The sequence below is a fragment of the Anomaloglossus baeobatrachus genome, chromosome 5, assembly GCF_048569485.1.
Source record: "Anomaloglossus baeobatrachus isolate aAnoBae1 chromosome 5, aAnoBae1.hap1, whole genome shotgun sequence".
In the NCBI taxonomy this organism is placed as follows: domain Eukaryota; kingdom Metazoa; phylum Chordata; class Amphibia; order Anura; family Aromobatidae; genus Anomaloglossus; species Anomaloglossus baeobatrachus.
The window spans coordinates 89,715,987-89,735,641 of record NC_134357.1 but is presented as its reverse complement, the minus strand read 5'-3'; the positions used below and the strand labels follow the sequence as shown (position 1 = coordinate 89,735,641).

General features: G+C 43.5%; 1 protein-coding gene across 30 annotated transcripts in view; it reads right to left on the bottom strand.

The window, feature by feature from the left end:
• ANK3 (ankyrin 3) overlaps window positions 1-19,655 on the bottom strand; it is a 1,059,766-nt gene that overhangs the window by 169,512 nt on the left and 870,599 nt on the right. For 21 of the 30 annotated variants that reach the window (XM_075348673.1, XM_075348677.1, XM_075348666.1 and 18 more), the window contains 2 exons: window positions 12,893-12,965; window positions 9,972-10,034 (listed from right to left, as the gene is read on the bottom strand). In XM_075348673.1, the coding sequence (XP_075204788.1) occupies window positions 9,972-10,034; window positions 12,893-12,965 (136 nt within the window). The remainder of the gene's footprint in view (window positions 1-9,971; window positions 10,035-12,892; window positions 12,966-19,655) is intronic. The other 9 variants (XM_075348678.1, XM_075348681.1, XM_075348682.1 and 6 more) reach the window with 1 other exon arrangement.

Below are 19,655 nucleotides of genomic sequence, written 5' to 3'. Positions count from 1 at the left end.
CCTGGGGTGAGGCATTAAAAAAAATGCAAATGATGAATTGGAGCAGAGTCTTTTCTGAATCTCTTTTTCATACCTATATGCAAGGACAATTATATTATTATATAATAAGCACAAAAAAATAATGTTTTTAAAAGAAAGATTGTCAAAGGGAAGAGTTTGTGTCAAGTTTCTATTTTAGTTCTTGTCCATAGGATAGGGGTTAAGGCTAAGTTCACATTTCCATTGTTTTGCATCCGTCACAATTAGTTGTTTGACTGATGCAACGGATGCGTTGCAGATAGTGGCACAACTGATGTAACTGATGCTACAAACAAAACGATTTGTTGGGGTTTTTTTTTTTTTTTTTTTACTGTTTTACCGGTGGCCAGCCTTCGTGAACGATCAGCTGATCGCCCGGTGGCCGCTTTTGTGAACGATCAGCTGATCACCCGGCTGCCGGCTCTTGTGAACGATGAGCCGGCCGCCAGGCGATCAGCTGATCATTCACAAAAGCCGGCCGATCAGCTGATCGTTCACAAAAGCCAGCCGCTGGCCAATCAGCTGATCGTTCCGGCCGCTGGAACTGAATTTACAGTAGATCATGGTTTATTACTGTGCGCATGCTCACAGTAAAAAAACGATCCGCCGCACACAAAAACCGTTACATTCAGCGTTGCTCCCGCCTGACGGTCAGTCAGTAAACGACTGATTCGTCACGCGGTGGATCCAACGCAGGGCCATCAGTCACAATCCGTCGCTAATAGAAGTCTATGGGGTAAAAAGGGATTTCTGCTAATTATTTTGCTGCATACCGTAATTCTTCAAAGCGACGGATTGTGACTGATGCAAAACAAAGGAAGTGTGAACGTAGCCTAATTTATTGATTGCTGGGACACAAAAAGATACTGAAAACTGGGCTTTGTAAACCATTGTCTCAATGGAACAAAGAATTGAGCGTTTTCTCCTCCGCTCCATTCATTCTCCTTGAGACTGCTGAGAAAGCCAAGGACAGTATTATTGAATGACCCAATTCAAAATGGCTGTCCTATTGAAAAAAAAAAAAAGGCTTTGTCCATGTAGTGACATGTCTTCCAGTAACAGGCCCACCTGCTGGCCTTAGTGTACAAGAATCAGTCTGTTGGCCTCTTGGCCACAGTAGCGCAAATATCAGACTGCCGACATATCTGCCACCAACTAGCTGGGTGTTTCCTCCATGTTTACAATGTAGGCCCGATTAAGCAAAACTCTCTGAAAGGAAAATCACAATTGTTGCCCATAGCAACCAAACAGGGCTAAGCTTTTATTTTTTTAAACAGCTCTGTTTAAATGAAAGCTCCATTGTGATTGGTTGCTATGGGTAAGTTTTACTTTGTGACAGTTTTCATAAATCTGTCACACATGTTGTTCTTGTTCTTCCCTTTTTGGGCAGCAATTGGGAACAGCCACTGGAACGCACGTCACCAAAATATACTTTACAATAAAATGAAAAATATTCTCTCATGATAGGTTCAGAATTGCAAACAAGTACAACTGGTATATAGTCTACTGGTCATATCCCACATCCCAGATTTATCACACACCCCTAGTGAAGTGAATGAGGCCAGAGGCACGCCAAACACCAAGGCTGTATCTAACAAGATAGGTTTTATGTATCTAAACATACTGCTGTATCTGAACACACACCGTATTTAACAAGTTGGGCTGTAAGTATTGAATATAATGCTGTAGCTCAAAAGAGAGGCCATACCTCATATGATGGGCGGTATGTATCTAAACATAATGCTGTAGCTGAACAGAGAGGCCATATCTCATATGATGGGCTGTATGTATCTAATCTGAACAGAGAGGCCATATTTAATATGATAGGCTGTAAGTATCTAACCATAATGCTGTAGCTGAACGGTGGCTCAGTGGTTAGCACTGCAGTATTGCAGCTCTGGGGTTCTGGGTTTAAGTCCCACAAAGGACAACATCTGCAAAGAGTTTGTATGTTCTCCCCGTATTTGAGTATAGAAGCTGAAGTCCATGACCTCCAAGGTGGTGTTTTCAGAAATACTACCGGTGCCACGAGCGTCACTAGAAAGACAGCGGGAGCTTAGGGAGATAAATACGTGGCTTAGAAATTGGTGCAGGAAGGAAGGGTTCGGGTTCATGGGGAACTGGGCCGACGTCTCAGTTGGCTACGGGCTCTACGGTAGGGACGGGCTGCACCTCAATGGGGAAGGTGCAGCTGTGCTTGGGGAGAAAATGGTTAGACGGATGGAGGAGCTTTTAAACTAGGATCGGGGGGGAGGGAGGGTAGTGAAGCAAAAAAGGGGATAGATAGAGCAGATAGAGACAGTGAGACGGTAGGGGGTCAATGAAGGATTGGGGGGGATGGGACATGCAAGGAACATAGGGAGGCTAGGAGTAATAAAGGTGTTAATAGTATTAAATGTCTACTTGCTAATGCAAGAAGTCTTGCAAACACAATGAATTAATTGGAGACTCTTATGTCAACCATGGACTATGATGTGGTGGGCATTACGGAAACCTGGCTGGATGAAAGCCATGACTGGGTGACAAACATACAGGGTTATAGTACATTTAGGAAGGACAGGAAAGACAAAAAAGGTGGTGGGGTATGTATATTTATCAAATCTAACCTAAAACCTGTGTTAAACGATGACATTGGGGGGAACTGCAACAATGTAGAGTCAGTATGGGTAAATGTACATGGGGAGGGGAATAATAGAAAAATGCTAATTGGAGTTTGCTATAAGCCTCCTAACATACCTGAACAAATAGAGGGTGAAATGCTGGAACAAATTGAAAAGGCAGCTAATAATAATGATCGGGTTCTTATTATGGGGGATTGCAACTATCCAGACATTCAGTGGGACATATCATCTTCTGGTTCTGCTAAAAGCTGTAAGTTCTTATCTACCATTCAAGACCATTTCCCTCTCAGATGGTAGATGAACCGACCAGGGGAGATAATTTGCTAGATCTGGTCCTGTAAAATAGACCGGATACAATTTCAGATCTACAGGTCGTCCGGGAGCACTTGGGCACCAGCGATCATAATATGGTAAGCTTCAAAGTAATATTCAATAGAACATTTCAAAGGAGAAATGCAAAAACCTGGAATTTTAGGAAAGCTGATTTCAACAAATTAAGGGAAGAGCTTAAATGTGTAGATTGGGACAAAGTCATGGTAACTGGGGATACTGAACATAAATGGGGTAAGTTTAAGGATATACTGCTAGAGTCCTGTAAAAAACTTATACCCTCAGGTAATAAAATGTACCGGAATAAAAAGAAACCACTATGGATAAATAAGACTGTACAAAGTATAATAAAACAACAACAAAGGACGTTTAAAATCTTAAAGGCTGAGAATACAGAAATAGCATTTCAGGACTATAAAGATATCAACAGGAAATGCAAAAAAGAAATCAAACAAGCAAAACTAGCTACTGAAACAAAAATCGCCAATGACATTAATATAAATCCCAAAATCTTTTATAAATACATTAATGCCAAAAGCAAAACAAAGGATAGTAATGGCCCCTTAAAATATAATAACATGTTAGTTATAGAGGACAAACATAAGACTGAGATATTACATAGGCATTTCTCATCTGTGTTCACCAAGGAACTGACTGTACCAGGGATCATTCAACAAGTGAAAAATCAAACTTCACCACCCGATATAATTAATTTTCACAAGATGAAGTACGCCTATATCTGAGTAAATTAAACATTGACAAATCCACAGGGCCAGATGGCATTCATCCATGAATATTGAGGGAATTGCGCTCCGTAATCGACAGACCGCTGTATCTCATCTTTTTAGACTCGCTTGTAACAGGGTTGGTTCCTCAGGATTGGAGGATTGCTGATGTGGTATCGATATTTAAGAAAGGTAAGAGGGTAGATCCAGGCAACTACCGTCCAGTAAGCCTGATATCAGTAGTATGCAAAGTTTTTGAGGGCATTTTAAGGGATGACATGCAAAAATATATTGCACAAAATAATATAATAACTGACAAACAGCATGGATTCATGAAAGATAAGTCGTGTCTAACGAACATGTTGGGGTTCTATGAGGAGGTAAGTGCAAACCTGGATATTGGTAATGCAGCTGATGTGATTTATTTGGACTTTGCAAAGGCATTTGATACTGTACCAGATAACAGCCTTAAGGCCCAGTCACAAAAAAAACAACCCTAAACAACAACAGTCCATAAACAACTTACCAGCGATCCCAACAATGATACAACCTGATAGGGATCGCTGGTAAGTTGCTAGGAGGTCTCTGGTGAGATGTCACACTAAGCGACGCTCCAGCGATCCCACCAGCAACCTGACCTGGCAGGGATCGCTGGAGCGTCGCTACACGGGTTGCTGGTGAGCTGTCACACAGGCAGATCTCACCAGCAACCAGTGACCAGCCCCCAGCCAGCAGCGCCACGTGGAAGCGATGCTGCGCTTGGTAACTAACGTAAATATCGGGTAACCAACCCGATATTTACCTTGGTTACCAGCGCACACCGCTTAGCGCTGGCTCCCTGCACACCTAGCCACAGTACACATTGGGTTAATTACCCGATGTGTACTCTGCTACGTGTGCAGGCAGCAGGAGCCGGCTTCTGCGGACGCTGGTAACCGCTAGTAACCACGGTAAACATCGGGAAACCAAGAAGCTCTTACCTTGGTTACCCGATATTTACCTTCGTTACCAGCGTCCGCCGCTCTCACACTGCCAGTGCCGGCTCCCTGTTCCCTGCACTCTTAGCCACAGTACACATCGGGTTAATTACCCGATGTGTACTCCGGCTACGTGTGCAGGGAGCAGGGAGCCGGCACTGACAGCTGAGAGCGGCGGACGCTGGTAACGAAGGTAAATATCGGGTCCTTCTGCCTGCACATTTAGTTGTTGCTCTCTCGCTGTCACACACAGAGCAACAACTAAAAAATGGCCCAGGACATTCAGCAACAACCAACGACCTCACAGCAGGGGCCAGGTTGTTGCTGGATGTCACACACAGCAACATCACTAGCAACATTGCTGCTACGTCACAAAAGTTGTTCTTTAGCAGCGATGTTGCTTAGTGTGACATGGCCTTTATACTAAAGCTCCTGAAGCAAGCACTAGGGGAAACTGTATGCAACTGGGTAAGGAATTGGCTAAAAGATAGGAAACAAAGAGTAGTCATAAATGGTACATTCTCTAAATGGGCCATAGTCAGCAGTGGGGTTCCGCAGGGAACTGTGCTAGGACCGATTCTTTGTAATCTCTTTATTAATGACCTTGTGAATGGGATTGATAGTAAAGTGTCAGTCTTTGCTGATGACACCAAACTATGTAGGATATTAAAAACTGACCTTGATAGTACAATATTACAAAAAGATCTGGATAAACTGTCAGAATGGGCAGATACTTGGCAAATGAAATTTAATGTTGATAAATGTAAAGTAATGAACCTAGGACGTAGTAATCCTATAACTGCGTATACATTAAATGGAAGTAAACTTGGGACTACAGAACAGGAGAAGGACTTGGGTATTCTCATTACAAATAAGCTAAGCAGCAGCACTCAATGTCAAGCAGCAGCTGCTAAAGCAAACAAGATTTTAGGCTGTATAAAAAGAGAGATTAGATCCCGTGATCCCAACGTATTGTTACCCCTCTATAAATCACTTGTAAGGCCACATCTGGAATATGGGATACAGTTTTGGGCTCCACATTTTAAAAAGGACATTCAGAAGTTAGAGTCAGTTCAAAGGCGGGCAACTAGACTACTACAAGGAATGGAGGCCTCCCATATGATGACAGGTTGAAAAAGTTAGATATGTTTAGCTTAGAAAAAAGATGTCTCAGAGGAGATCTCATTTATATGTATAAATACATGTCTGGTCAATATAAAGGACTGGCACATGACTTATTTCTTCCAAAGACAATACTAAGGACTAGGGGGCACTCACTGCGAATGGAAGAAAAGCGATTCCGGCAGCTAAATGGGAAAGGGTTCTTTACAGTTAGAGCAGTCAGACTGTGGAATGCCCTACCACAAGAGGTAGTAATGGTAGACACTATAACAGCTTTTAAAAAAGGGCTGGTTGATTTCCTCAGTACACACAACATTGTTTGTTATAAATGACTTAGTGACCAAATGTAGAACTGGTGGAGGAAGGTTGAACTAGATGGACCTAGGTCTTTTTTCCAACCTAAGTAACTATGTAGCTATGCGTGGGTTTCCTCCGGGTTCTTCATTGTGAGCCCCAATGGGGACAGTGTTCCTGATTTATGTAAAGCGCTGTGGAAATAATAGCGCTATATAAATGAATACATATTATCTAAATATGATGGGCTATATGTATCTAAACACATTGCTGTAGCTGAACAGAAAAGCTTAATTTAGGAACACAAATAGCTTTCCCTTTAGGTTGTGGTCACATCAAGTTTCTTCCACAGGTGTGATTATATTTGGGAGTTCATCTGACCCCACACCCACCAAAACCCCCTAGTAAAACAGGATTCAGATGTGCCATAGACAGAGCCATCGCTTCATCATAGTTCAAAACATGCAACTTTAAACTATTTTTTGGGGGAGACTGTAGTAGACTACTCTATTGTCTCTGACTTCAAAGAATGGCTATTGCCAAAATAAGTTGAGTGTGCACGTATCGGACTCTGATAACTGAAATCTATGGCTCTGTCTCAGGCACATCCAAATCCCATTTTTTGAGGATTCAGAATGCACCCCCTGATGGAAACTCAAACATATGGCAGAAACGGGATGATAACATACCCTTGATGTACATACAGCTCCTGTCTTTAAGTTTATATATCGAGGCTATTTCTTGTATTAGATTTTAGCCATACTTCATCTGAACATTTCTGGAAAATTGTCACATTTACATGACAGCATTTTATTAGTAGCTCTTACACCCCATAGTAATGATCATCACCCATTAAGGAAACACCAGCTGAAGCTTTGTACAGTTAAGATCCACACCAACGTTAATAGATTAGATTGGGAATTAAACACACAAGACTGACAATTAAAGAATCAATTACAGTACGTAACTTGGAGCTCACACAACAAACTGACCGACGGCTTCACCTACTGATGGTGCCAGTATTACCCACTGCACAACAGGACATGCACGGTGTAGGGGATTTCATGCTGTTTTTTATCCCATACAGGTGGAGTTTACAGAATTAGGCCTTTCAAATGCTCGTTTTGTTTTTGTTTTTTTTTAGTACACGAACAGGCCCTTTTTATCTGTGTGTTAGATGTGCCATATGTGCGGCATATATTTTCCTTGTATGCAAAAAAAAAAAAAAATTCTAAGCTTCTCCTACTAGTAACAGTAAATGGACAGCACTTGTATGACACACGTATGGCATCCAAGTGCTAGTTTTTTCATTGGTAAATTTGGTCCAGAAATTGGATCAAAAGGGGATATGTCTACAGGTTTTTTTTCTGCAATCAATTCACAAAAAATTAAGCTGTGACTTGCCCATAGCATGTAATCGGTCTGTGTTCTATCTGTAACAAACGCAGAACATTTTGAGAAACATGGACATTTGAATGAGTCCGGAGAGAAGAGCGAATAATCGGTCTGTGTACTGTCCGTCCGTAAAAAGAGTAGTATACGGACCAATGCAAGTCAATATAGTAGTTCACATGAGACCATGCAGTACTATGATCTGTATTTCAGATCCAATTCATCCATTAAAAGTTAATTGTTATGCAAAAAAAAGGATCACATATGGCACCTGTTTTTTTATGGATCCTTTGCAATTATTAACATAGAAAACTATATTTGGCCTTCTATTACTACATTAATATAAATACCGAATGCATATAGATGCCATACAGATGTAAAAAAAATGACATAAGAATGGTGTCACAAGGAGGCTTTTGCAAGCGTTGCTGACTGTCATGGCAGCATCACGATCTGGTGCATCTCCACATTCTTACACTTTACTTTCTAACTTCTCTGAAGTCTGTGATCAGAGCAGGGAGACTAAGGTGTCGACCCACAGACTTGTATTTCATAGGCAGGTTAGCAAGAGTTAATCTCTGCAGGTCTACTTGTTAATCTCCTTTAGTCACATGCTATGGGAGAGTCAGTCTTAATCTTTTCCCTCCTATATATGCTGGTTGGACACTTCCATTAGTGTCAGCTATAGCTTTTCTATGCGGCTCTGGAGAGGTCGTTTGATCCAGACTTACTGGTGGTTGTAGTGCTTTATTGCTGTGAGCAGTTGTGGTATTAACCTTTGTCTCCTTTTGTTGCTGCCTTAATTCTCTTGCTTTTCTGTGAGCGGTTGTGGTGTTAACTCTTGTGTCCTTTTGTTGCTGCCTTACTTCTCTTGCTTTTCCCCTTTGTTTCTTACTGTTTGTTCCCTTGAGTTTGCAGTGTGTCTTAGATTTGGTTTTTAACTGTCTGTCTTAATCTGTATTACCATCACACTCCTGCTCTTTCCTTCCCTGGAGGGTAACAGATTAGATCTAGTCAGGAGAATAGCCAGGCACATGATTCGGGCATTTCAACCATCAGGGGTAACCCTGTGGACAGGGATAGCCTAGGGTTCCTTAGCATGATCAACAGTATAGAAGCCCCCTATCCCAAACTATACTGTAGTCACATTGTGACACATGGCATACAGATGAAAAATCATCTATTTTTTTGGGATCAAAACAAGCTATTTTGCACAGGCTTATCTGAAACCAGCATAAGGAAAATAGTTTAAGCAAATTCCTTGAATTACAATATATAGTAACTTATACCTGCAGAAAACATAAAATCTCCCATGCATGTACTGATGGCAGTGAGGTAATTCTTAACCACCAGGATTGTCTGGACACTGTTTAGATATTGATTTGGGGGTTACCAATTATGTATGAAACTTAAAGGGGTCTTCAGGTTTACGATACAAATGACATATCCTCACGATAAGTTATCAAGGGACTCTAACACCATTCTGACATGGACTTTCAAAGTATGTACACGATATACCGTATGTACGCCTATATTGTGATATCTGGTGAAACAGAATTGTAGGAGGATCAGTTATCACGGCCATAATACAAAATGCTTAAAAAGAACCTGTCAGCAGATTTGGGGCCTATAAGCTGCGGCCACCACCAGTGGGCTCTTATATACAGCATTCTAACATGCTGTATATAAGAGCACAGGCCGCTGTGTAGAACGTAAACATCACTTTATAATACTCACCTAAATGGTTGCTGCAGTGGAGTTGAGTAATATGGGCGTCTTCGTTCTCCGGTGCCGGTGCCTCCTCTTTCGGCCACCTTTGTCATTCTTCTTCTGTCCTACGTCATCCACACTCGCCGGCACTGAGGTCCTGCTCACGTGCACTTTGATCTGCCCTGAACAGGGCAGATCAAACTATTGTAGTGCGCCTGTGTGGGACTGGCGAGTGTGTATGACGTAGGACTCGTCATGCACACAGGCTTCAGAAGGGGGTGAAGATGGCCGAAAGAGGAGGCGCCGGCAACGGAGAACGGAGACGCCTATACGGCCCAACTCCACCGCAGCAACCATTTTAGGAGAGTATTATAAAGTGCTTTTTACGATCTACACAGCGGCCTGGGCTCTTATATACAACATGTTAGAATGCTGTATATTAAGAGCCCGGTGGTGGTGGCCGCAGCTTATAGGCCCCAAATCTGCTGACAGGTTCCCTTTAAATTTGGTTTTAACTTAAATAATTTCTGGTAATTTTTTTAGGTAAAAATTCCTATATTACATATTACATGGGTCTAAAGATAGTGGATGTTCATGGCACTTGGTTTACTAGAAAAACCCAATAACTCCTTCCATTTTATATGGGAACGCTCGGCTATTTATTCATTACCGTTACAGGATGAACCTAAACCCTGTGGTTAACCCTTAATCTCATTGTTGTGAGAGCCTCAAATTACCAATAAATGTTAGTTGAATCCACTCGGATGAATAAAGCTTTGTACCTTCATCCCCTTCTGATAAATACTCTGCATCACTGAGAATCTCAGGTACATTGGCTTTACGCACTGTGTAATTCAAGTAAATACAGACAGTGAATGGAGGAAAAAATGCAGCAATGTGATGCACAGAAACATTATTCACATTTCCTTTGCACACGAATAGAGAATATTTTACACATCAACGTGCGTTCTTCTTGTCCTATGTTATTTGGAGGGCAGGAGGACTGCCATTGCGTCTATTTTAGATGAGAAAGTATGAGGACTGACCGGTAGCTTTCATAAAAATTACAATTATCAGTAGATCCAGTGGTAAATCGGCACTATCCACCAATAAAAGTCTAATTTTTGTTTCTAACTTTGTGTCTTTGTGGTTGATTCGTGGTCGCTAGGTCACAAATGGAATAAACATTTATACTGCACAGCACAGATAGGAAAATAAAAATGCCACTATAAGGCCCAGTGCGCACAGTGCAGTTTTTGATGCGTTTTTGGTGTAGCCAAAAATGCACCGAAACATGGCAAAAACACATGCCAAGTGTGTTTTTCTGCCAGAGGGTGCATTTTGCGTGAAAAAAACACAAAACTGCAGCATGTGCACATAGACTTAGGATGGGTACTTTACCATAAAAAGGAATATATCCATTTAAAAAGCTAAGATAATTTTAGTTACCCTGTCTTTCTTCCTTTTCTCCCAAACTCCATGCTGAAATGGCTGTTTCAGCTGCCTAGTTCATCCATTTACAGTAGCTGTTTTGAACTGTCCATCCTCCAGTGTGCGCTTCCCTACCCCATGCTCAAATAGAAAGTCTGTTGGTAAATAATGTCTGAACACAGTGGAGAGGAGTAGAGTCGCTCATACTGGAGTTTGGGTATTTGCCAGACCTGCAATTCAAAACAGCTGCTCTAAGTGCATGAACTAAGCAGCTAAAACAATCCTTTCAGCATGGAATTTGGGAGAAAAGGAAGAAAGATAATGTAATGAAGTACAGTACAAAGGTTCATAACTTTGCAAATACTGATCATAAGTTACAATAATTACCTAAAAATTATTAAAAAAAAAGTTTAGTTACTCCTTAAGTTATTGAAAAGGTAATTCCCAACTGGGCAAGCTATCACATATCCAATGAATAGTTGTGGATTGATGGGGTTCTGGCCCCTGGGCCCTTCACCAGTCCAATGAATAGGGCTCTGAAACCATTTCTCAAAATAGTGTGCTGGACAAACATGGACTATCTATGGGACTGCCGGAGATAGAAGAGCACAGTACTAATCAGTCCCATAGACAATGAAGGGAGAGGTAGCACGCATGCGCAGCCACAACTCCACTCAATATGCATTTGAGGGAGCCAGCCATAGGACGTGCAGTGAACTTACTTATTTGGGAATAACCCTTTAATGGAGTTGTAAGGGATTTTCTTAAATTTGATTTCAGGTAATATTATAACCTAATAAATTAACCATAACTTTGGTCACTGCAGCAATGACACTATGTCTATCATTCACATGACCGCTGCAGCCAATCAGTAGTGAAGTTAGCATGTATTGTATGTAACAGCAGAAAACAACATTTTGTGGAAACAGCAGTCACAAAAATGATGTATGGCGTGTAAACAGCGGCAGGATCAATGGGGACCACTGGAGTTGTGGTTTAGGAATACAAATTACCTTAGCTGCATTACCTCAGGGTAGGGTTACTTCATGAACACTATTTGCCAAAGGCAATTGAGAGGTACCCTAACTAAAGACATATTCAAACGTAACTTTTAATCTGTTTATTAAATCATATATAACCCATATTCAAAGCACAGAGAACAGGGGTGATACCAATCATATCTATAAATAGTATTCAAAAGGGGGATTTATCTAATATATCCGCGGATCATACACACTATAAGCACACTCTATTTGAATCCTTAAGCACAGGCCTTACTTCTGCATGTTAAAATTGTTCAATTCTCAGCCTCCAAAACATGTTTCGCCATAACTGGCTTCATCAGGGGATAGATGCTATAATGATATATATATATATATATATATATCCTGTCTATCCCTTGATGAAGCCAGTTGTGGCGAAACATGTTAGGGAGGCTGAGAATTGAACAATTTTAACATGCAGAAGTAGGGCCTGTGCTTAAGGATTCAAATAGGGTGTGCTTATAATGTGTATAATCCACGGATATATTAGATAAATCACCCTTTTGAATACTATTTATAGATATGATTGGTAGCACCCCTGCTCGCTGCACTTTTAATGTGGGTTATATATAATTTAATAGACAGATTAAAAGTTATATTTTAATATAAGTCTTTAGTTAGGGTACCTCTAAATTGTCTTTGGCAAATAGTGTTCGTGGCCTAGGAATGGCCCGGTATGTGAAAGATGACATATAATTACTCTATTACTGCCTGCTGTTAGCTACATTTTAGAAAGAATTCTTTAAATTATCTGGCACCCAAAGCTTGTAATCACCAAGAAATGTATGATACTGTTATTAATATACCATACTGTATGGCACTTTTAATGAGGCATTGTCTGGTATGGTCATCTGTACACTGTAGGAAAGTTACTGTCCAACCCATGTCACAGTTATTTGGACACCATATTATATATGATATGACTATCTGTGCATACATTGAATGATCGGATATCATATTGGGATATTGGGAGTGGCGGCCTATAGAGGGTACTACATAGGGTCCAACACAGGCGGCAGTCCCTGCTGCTACCTCTGCACACCCATAACTACTCCGCTCAGTCTTCTGATTCGGCTTTTGTCACAGTTATTTTGTAGCTCCAAGATTTCAGGAATATTGGATTCAGATCTAAAGATATTCATTAAGGGAGGGAAAAAGTTATCAGCTGAAACTCTTCCTAGAACTGGTGATGACACAGATTAAAGGAAGGATATGCATAGTTCCCATACCTTCATCATCTGACATGTCCAGGACCTCGTTCATTGTTTCCGGAACATTCATTTTATGCTTTTCAGTCACCATCTGTTGGATAAAAAAAAAAAAGAAACTATCACTTTCTGTGTTAACTTTAGGATGTACCAAGCCAAGTATGATAACATAGTTGGAAAAGCAGCAAGATGATGTGTTGTGTGTGTGTGGCGGCTTTCACGCCAAGAGACGCGCAATCCCTGGAGTTGATAAAAGATTTACGATGCGTATAACACGTGTGCTCCAAACCCTGAGAAACTTCAACACAAGCATAGATATCGTGATTATTACATCCAGACCTAAAGGAAGGGTACTGTGCCTAAGGCCCCCTTCACACGCACGTGTCTCCCCGGTACGTGTTAGGTCCGTTCCAGCACGTACCGGAGACACGGGTACATGTAGACCCATTAAAATCAATGGGTCTGTTCCCACGTGCGTGTTTTGCCATGGAACGTGTGTACATGTGGAGCATACACGTGTCCATGTGTTCCACACGTAGACATGTCCACGTTTTCTCCGGCATCACGGGTGTCACACGGCCCGCATACGGACCTCACAGATGTAGTGTGGATGCGGTCCCGAGTGACACGCGCTGGAGAAAACTCACGTGTCAGAGAAAAAAAATAACAAAACTTTATTCACCTTCTCCAGCCATCCTGTCTCTGCCGCTGCTGTCACTTGCTGCCGACCGCCGCTCATTATGCTCATTTAATATTCACTTCACTGCGGCCGGAAGCAGCAGCAGCGGGGAGTCGGCAGGGCTGGAGACCAAAGATCAGAACCATGGACAGCGATGCCAGGGACAGGTGAGTTGAAAGTTCTCGCTCTCCGTGTGTTAATACGGAAAACACACGGAGAACACACGTAGCCCATAAACACGGGTCACGGAGGGCAAAACGCACCTCTGACACGTCCGTGAAAAACATGCATGGTTTTTAACGGATGTGTGAAGGGGACCTAAAGAACTTTTCCTGCAGTCAGATGGTATCACCGATCCAGAAGATCGAGAGGAGTTTGTAAGTAGCAGTGGTCATAAATCAGCCAAACACGAACCACCAAGTGGGAGGCAATCCTCCTCACTGTAGGCTAGCAAAAAAAGGGCAACGCTATGATCGAAACGCATGTTCACAAGATCAGTCTACACCGGGGTTTACTTGTAGTTTACTTTAAGACATAAAAGTCTGCAAAGCTCTAGAACAAAAGAAAATAAGTACAAAACGGTTAATCAAATTTGCAATTGACTGCCTTTTGTATCTGCTTTACTTCTCCTGCAATGAGAACTCATATTTTACATAGTTTATATAGCTTGTTATCAAGAAATCCGATCACCAGAGTGTGCAAGCAGCTACATTGCAGGCTGAAGAGTTAATGCCTAAGATATTAGTCGTCTCTCTCCAGCCCACTGACTTCTATGTAGCAGAAAGACAAATGCTCACCTCCCCTTCCCTGTCAGCTCCTGACCCAGAGCTGCTATCAGTCATGCATAATCACAATCCCCCATATTGGCAATTTCCAGAGCAGTTCTCTTATTGTTCAAAGGCCCTGTTATCTCTATATGCAAATATAGTGATCACAGTGAAGACTTAAGAACAAGCACTGACAGACCACTAATGTGTCACAGTAGCAAGATGAAGCTCAGCAGTAAAGGTGGTGTCACACACGGCGACAACGACGTCGCTGCTACGTCACTATTTTCTGTGACGTAGCAGCGACGTCCCGTCACTGTCGCTGTGTGTGACATCCAGCAACGACCTGGCCCCTGCTGTGAGGTCGCCGGTCATTGCTGAATGTCCTGCTTCATTTTTTGCTCGTTGCTCTCCCGCTGTGACGCACACATCGCTGTGTGTGACAGCGAGAGATAGCGACGAACTGAAGCGAGCAGGGAGCCGGCTTCTGGCAGCCTGCGGTAAGCTGTAACCAAGGTAAACATCGGATAACCAAGGGAAGCCCTTTCCTTGGTTACCTGATATTTACCTTCGTTATCAGCGTCTGCCGCTCTCACGCTGCCTGTGCTGCCGGCTCCCTGCTCCCTGCACGCCAGAGTACACATCGGGTAAATAAACAAGGGTTTGGTTATTAACCCGATGTGTACTCTGGCGTGCAGGGAGTCAGCGCTAAGCTGTGTGCGCTGGTAACCAATGTAAATATTGGGTAACCAAGCCCTTGGTTACCCGATATTTACCTTAGTTACCAAGCGCAGCACCGCTTCCCGTCGCTGCTGGCTGAGGGCTGGTCACTTGTCGCTGGTGAGATCTGCCTGTTTAACAGCTCACCAGCGACCATGTAACGACGCAGCAGCGATCCTGATAAGGTCAGGTTGCCCGTCGTGATCGCTGCTGCGTCGCTATGTGTGACCCCAGCATAAGGCTGGAGTCACACTAGCGTATGGCATCCAATGAGACAGCATCAGATATGATATGCTAATGACCCCAGCTTAGGCTCTGCTGCGAGCGTGAGCAGAGTGTCATGCTACTGTGACCCAATCTTGCAATTGGGTCACAGCTGTAAAGCTGAGGGCGGGCGCTGCGCAGGAGAGGGAGGGGTTATTCCCCCTATCTTCTCCATTAGTGAGCCTATGCGTATATCACACTGCACTGGGAAAACATCCGAGTGCAGTCCGATGTTTCTCTCGCAACCATTCACTTCAATGGGTTTGAGTGAAACGGCTCTCGCAGTAAATTGCAGCATGTTGCGACTTTTCTCGCATCCAGAATCTGGATGAGGAAAAAGCTGACCAACTGCTCTCCCTCATTGACTAACATTAGTCAGAGTGCAATGTGAGATTTTCTCGCATTGCACTCGTCCATTTTTCACACTCGTGTGAGCGTAGCCTAAAGGGGGCTTTACACGCTACGACATCGCTAATGCGAACTCGTTGGGGTCACGGATTTGGTGATGCACATCCGGCCGCATTAGCGATGCTGTTGCGTGTGACACCGATGAGCGATTTTGCATCGTTGCAAAAACGTGCAAAATTGCTCATCGGTGACATGGGGGTCCATTCTCAAAAATCGTTACTGCAGCAGTAACGAGGTTGTTCCTTGTTCCTGCAGCAGCACACATCGCTCCGTGTGACACCGCAGGAACGAGGAAGCTCTCGTTACCTGCCTCCCGCCCGCAATGCGGAATGAAGGAGGTGGGCGGGATGTTACGTCCCGCTCATCTCCGCCCCTCCGCTTCTATTTGGCGGCCGCTCAGTGACGTCGCTGTGATGCCACACGGACCGCCCCCTTAGAAAGGAGGCGGTTCGCCGGTCACAGCGACGTCGCCAGGCAGGTAAGTATGTGTGACGGGTCTGGGCGATGTTGTGCACCACAGGCAGCGATTTGCCCGTGTCGCGCAACAGATGGGGGCGGGTACCCACACTAGCGATATCGGGACCAATATCGCAGTGTGTAAAGCCCGCTTTAGACGAAGCTACTGAATCAGAACTGTCACTCAAGGAGGAGCCTGTGCCCCCAGCAACAATGAAGTGAAGAGGCTGTGGAGCAGTGTGCTGCTGAAGACACATATTGAGAATAACCCTTTAATTGTCTCATCCATTATCTACATTTCTTTAGAAAAAAAAGTTTGCAGTTTTTTGATTTTTTTTTATTTATAAAATATAATATTATAACTTAATACAGTTAGTTCCATTTTAATAAAGCGTAGGTTTCTCTTTGACATCAATGTGGTGTTGTAAAACCTATCTCATGGTTTACTGTGCATAGTGATGGATTTGGTCATTGCCCCACTGAAGAAATCCACCCACTTCTTGCATTAGGAAGTATTAACCCAGTACAAACTGGTGTGCCTATGTGAATATTTTGATTATTCTGACATCACTAGTATTAAAATAATGCTGAATATTCAGGCATTCATATATAGGCCATCCAGTCATTAGATGGGTATTCCTATTTTGTTGACATATGACAACAATATACATCTAAGCTCTGGGACCACCAGTAATCATACAAGAGATAAACTGCAGTACTCAGCAGTGGCCACTATATGATCTATGGAGTTGCGGTGTTCTCCATAGATGGCTCACATACGGCCACTACTGGAGCAGATTTTAGCTGAATCCTTGGGGGTTCAGGATGTAGAATCCTCATTGAACTCATACGGATGACCGATCCTATGGATAGGTTATTATCAAATATTTAGCTCTAAACTACTCCACTAAGCCCAACCCGAAGGTCCTGAAGGTCACATACTAGTGTGCAAATAGCCTCTTCAGAAGAAAGAGGACTTGACCTCTGTCACCAAAAATTGCATGTAGCAATCCTAAAAGTCAATAACGACTTTTTAACAAGCTCTTCCACATAACTAAGGATAACAAGCCAAACCAGAGTCTTCCTTTGCTGACACAGGGCGTTGCCTCTCCTCGGAGCAAAGCAGGAGATCTGATTTGGCTAGTCTCTACAAATAGTGTCTACATTGGCTTTGTATATTAAACCATGTGTCAAGGCTCGTTAAAGGGTATATTTTAACTTTTAGGATTGATACATTCATCAGTGGTGACAGAGATCATCCTCTTCATTCTGAAAAGGAAATTTGCACACTAACATGTAAGATGCCGTTTGCATACTTAAAGGGAACCTGTCAGGTCCCCTATGACCCCCAACCTAGCAGCATTCACGCCTGTATGCCCAAATTCCTTCCCTAACCAGCCCTGTGTAACGCTAATCAATAAATGAATGTTTTAAAAAAAAAAACACTTGTAAACCTTGCTGTCCCCATGCTAATTAGGTCTGTGATTATTCACAGGCTCCTAAGTTTCTCTCCTAGTTGGTCCTTTATTCAGGTTATCACACCCCTGTGGGCGTGATAACATGATTTTCATGAGATAGCGTCACTGCCAGCTCCTGGAAATCTTGCTCATTTTGTTCACGTTAGTGTGCCTTTGAAGTGAGGTATACACTCTGCGGCTTCATTAGGCGCACTGTGCATGACCGGATGTTCCGAAGACATGTATGTGACCCGTCACCTGAACTTCCAGTCGTGCGCAGTGTAGCGCCTCTGAAACCATCAGGATGCTACAAGGTTCTGTATCCCCACAAGGATGGAGGGCCTACCCCCTTAGGGACCCAGAACCCCAGTGCTGGTACCAACAAAAACCCAGGTAATCCCAGTTTTTCCCCAACAATCCCCCATACAATGGTACTTAGCTAGGGTGGGACCAATGGATGGCCGCCTAGAGGTGGAGCCAATCCAGTCCACTAGTTGACCAGGTTGGAGGGGCAGACTGTGGAGAGTAGTCAGAACACAGGAAGACAGTAGAGAGAAGGAAGTCTGCAGTGAAAGGGAGCAGACAGTGAGAGAGTTGACAGAGGAGACGGTCTGTCACGGGTTAACGGTGATCTGGTACCCAGGAGAAGTGGTTTCCGGTGGAGTACAGTGGCGTACTCCCGGAACTAACTACGCATCAACGGGGTACAGGACCCTAGGACAGGAAAGAGCTCCAGGCCAACCTGGTAACACCTGCGCAGCAAGGGGACCATCAAGGACATTGCTGACCCTAAAGAATCCAAAGACTCAGTAGCAATGGGAGTACCGGGGATAGGACCAGAGACTCCAACCCCAGAGGGTTTACGCTACCGTCAGGCGGACAGCAGTGGACAAACCACAGAATGGGGACCCCCAGTTGTTCCATACCACGGGGACCCACTTACCAGAGACAGGTGCAGGGGAAGAATGTACCAGAGACTAAACTGGCACTGGGACGAAGGGGACCTGGAGGTGAAACTAGCTGGCCTTGGGCAACCAGTCAACATCTACCAGCAGTGAGTAAACCAGTTGCACTATGTCTAGGCAAAACCCTACTTGCGGAGGGTCTACCATTCTAGCTGCCAATACCACCAGCACCAGTCGAGACATTCTGCAGCGGCGGCTCCCTACACTTAGCCGCAACATCACAAGTGGCGTCACATGTGAACATTATCTTATTCTTCCCTGTAAATATCCCCATTACAAAAAGGGCCTAGGGCACGGAACCAGGTAACGGCCACCACCGTGACTTCCCCAAAACCTGTACTGCCCGAAACCGAGTGCCTAATATCCCTGGGTGCTACAGCAGTGTGCATAATGAAGCCGGGACGTGTCCACTCAGCTTTGAGTCTCACCGACGCAGCCGAAAGGAGCTGTGGTGACGCCACAGGCGTGTGCTAACAGGGAAAGAAGGCCAACAAGTCAAGGGAATGTACGCTCCTGGAACTAGGCACAGGCCTAACTAGCATAGGAAAAGTGAGGTTTATAAGTCGTTTTTTTTAAACATTCTTATTAGTGAATAGCATTATACAGGGCTGGTTAGGGAGGGAATTTGGGCTTAGAGGAGTTAATGCTGCTAGGTTGGAGGGCATAGGTGACCTGACAGGTTCCCCTTCAATTCCTAGAGGAGCACTGCATGGCCTATAAGTCTCCTCACACTTGCTTAGCACTCTTCTCCAGGGGAAATGTCGCCCCTCAGATCCCCAGTCACATACTAGGTCTCTGAAGAGCTGCCAGATCTTTTGGCCAAACTGTGTTATTTTGAAGCCAGCAGAACTGAGCGCTGATTTAATGAGATTGGTATTTCCAGCCAACAAGCTTTAATCTATTGGCATAATAAATGTGTAAATCTATATATCCACACATAAAATAATGCAATAGTTAGAACAGGAAACGGCTTTCATGTAGATTGCAACTCTAATAACAGATTTAATTATCTGGTTGCTAATCTCCTCAATCATTGTGGGCTGTGCAGCTCATCTCTCAGAGATTTGG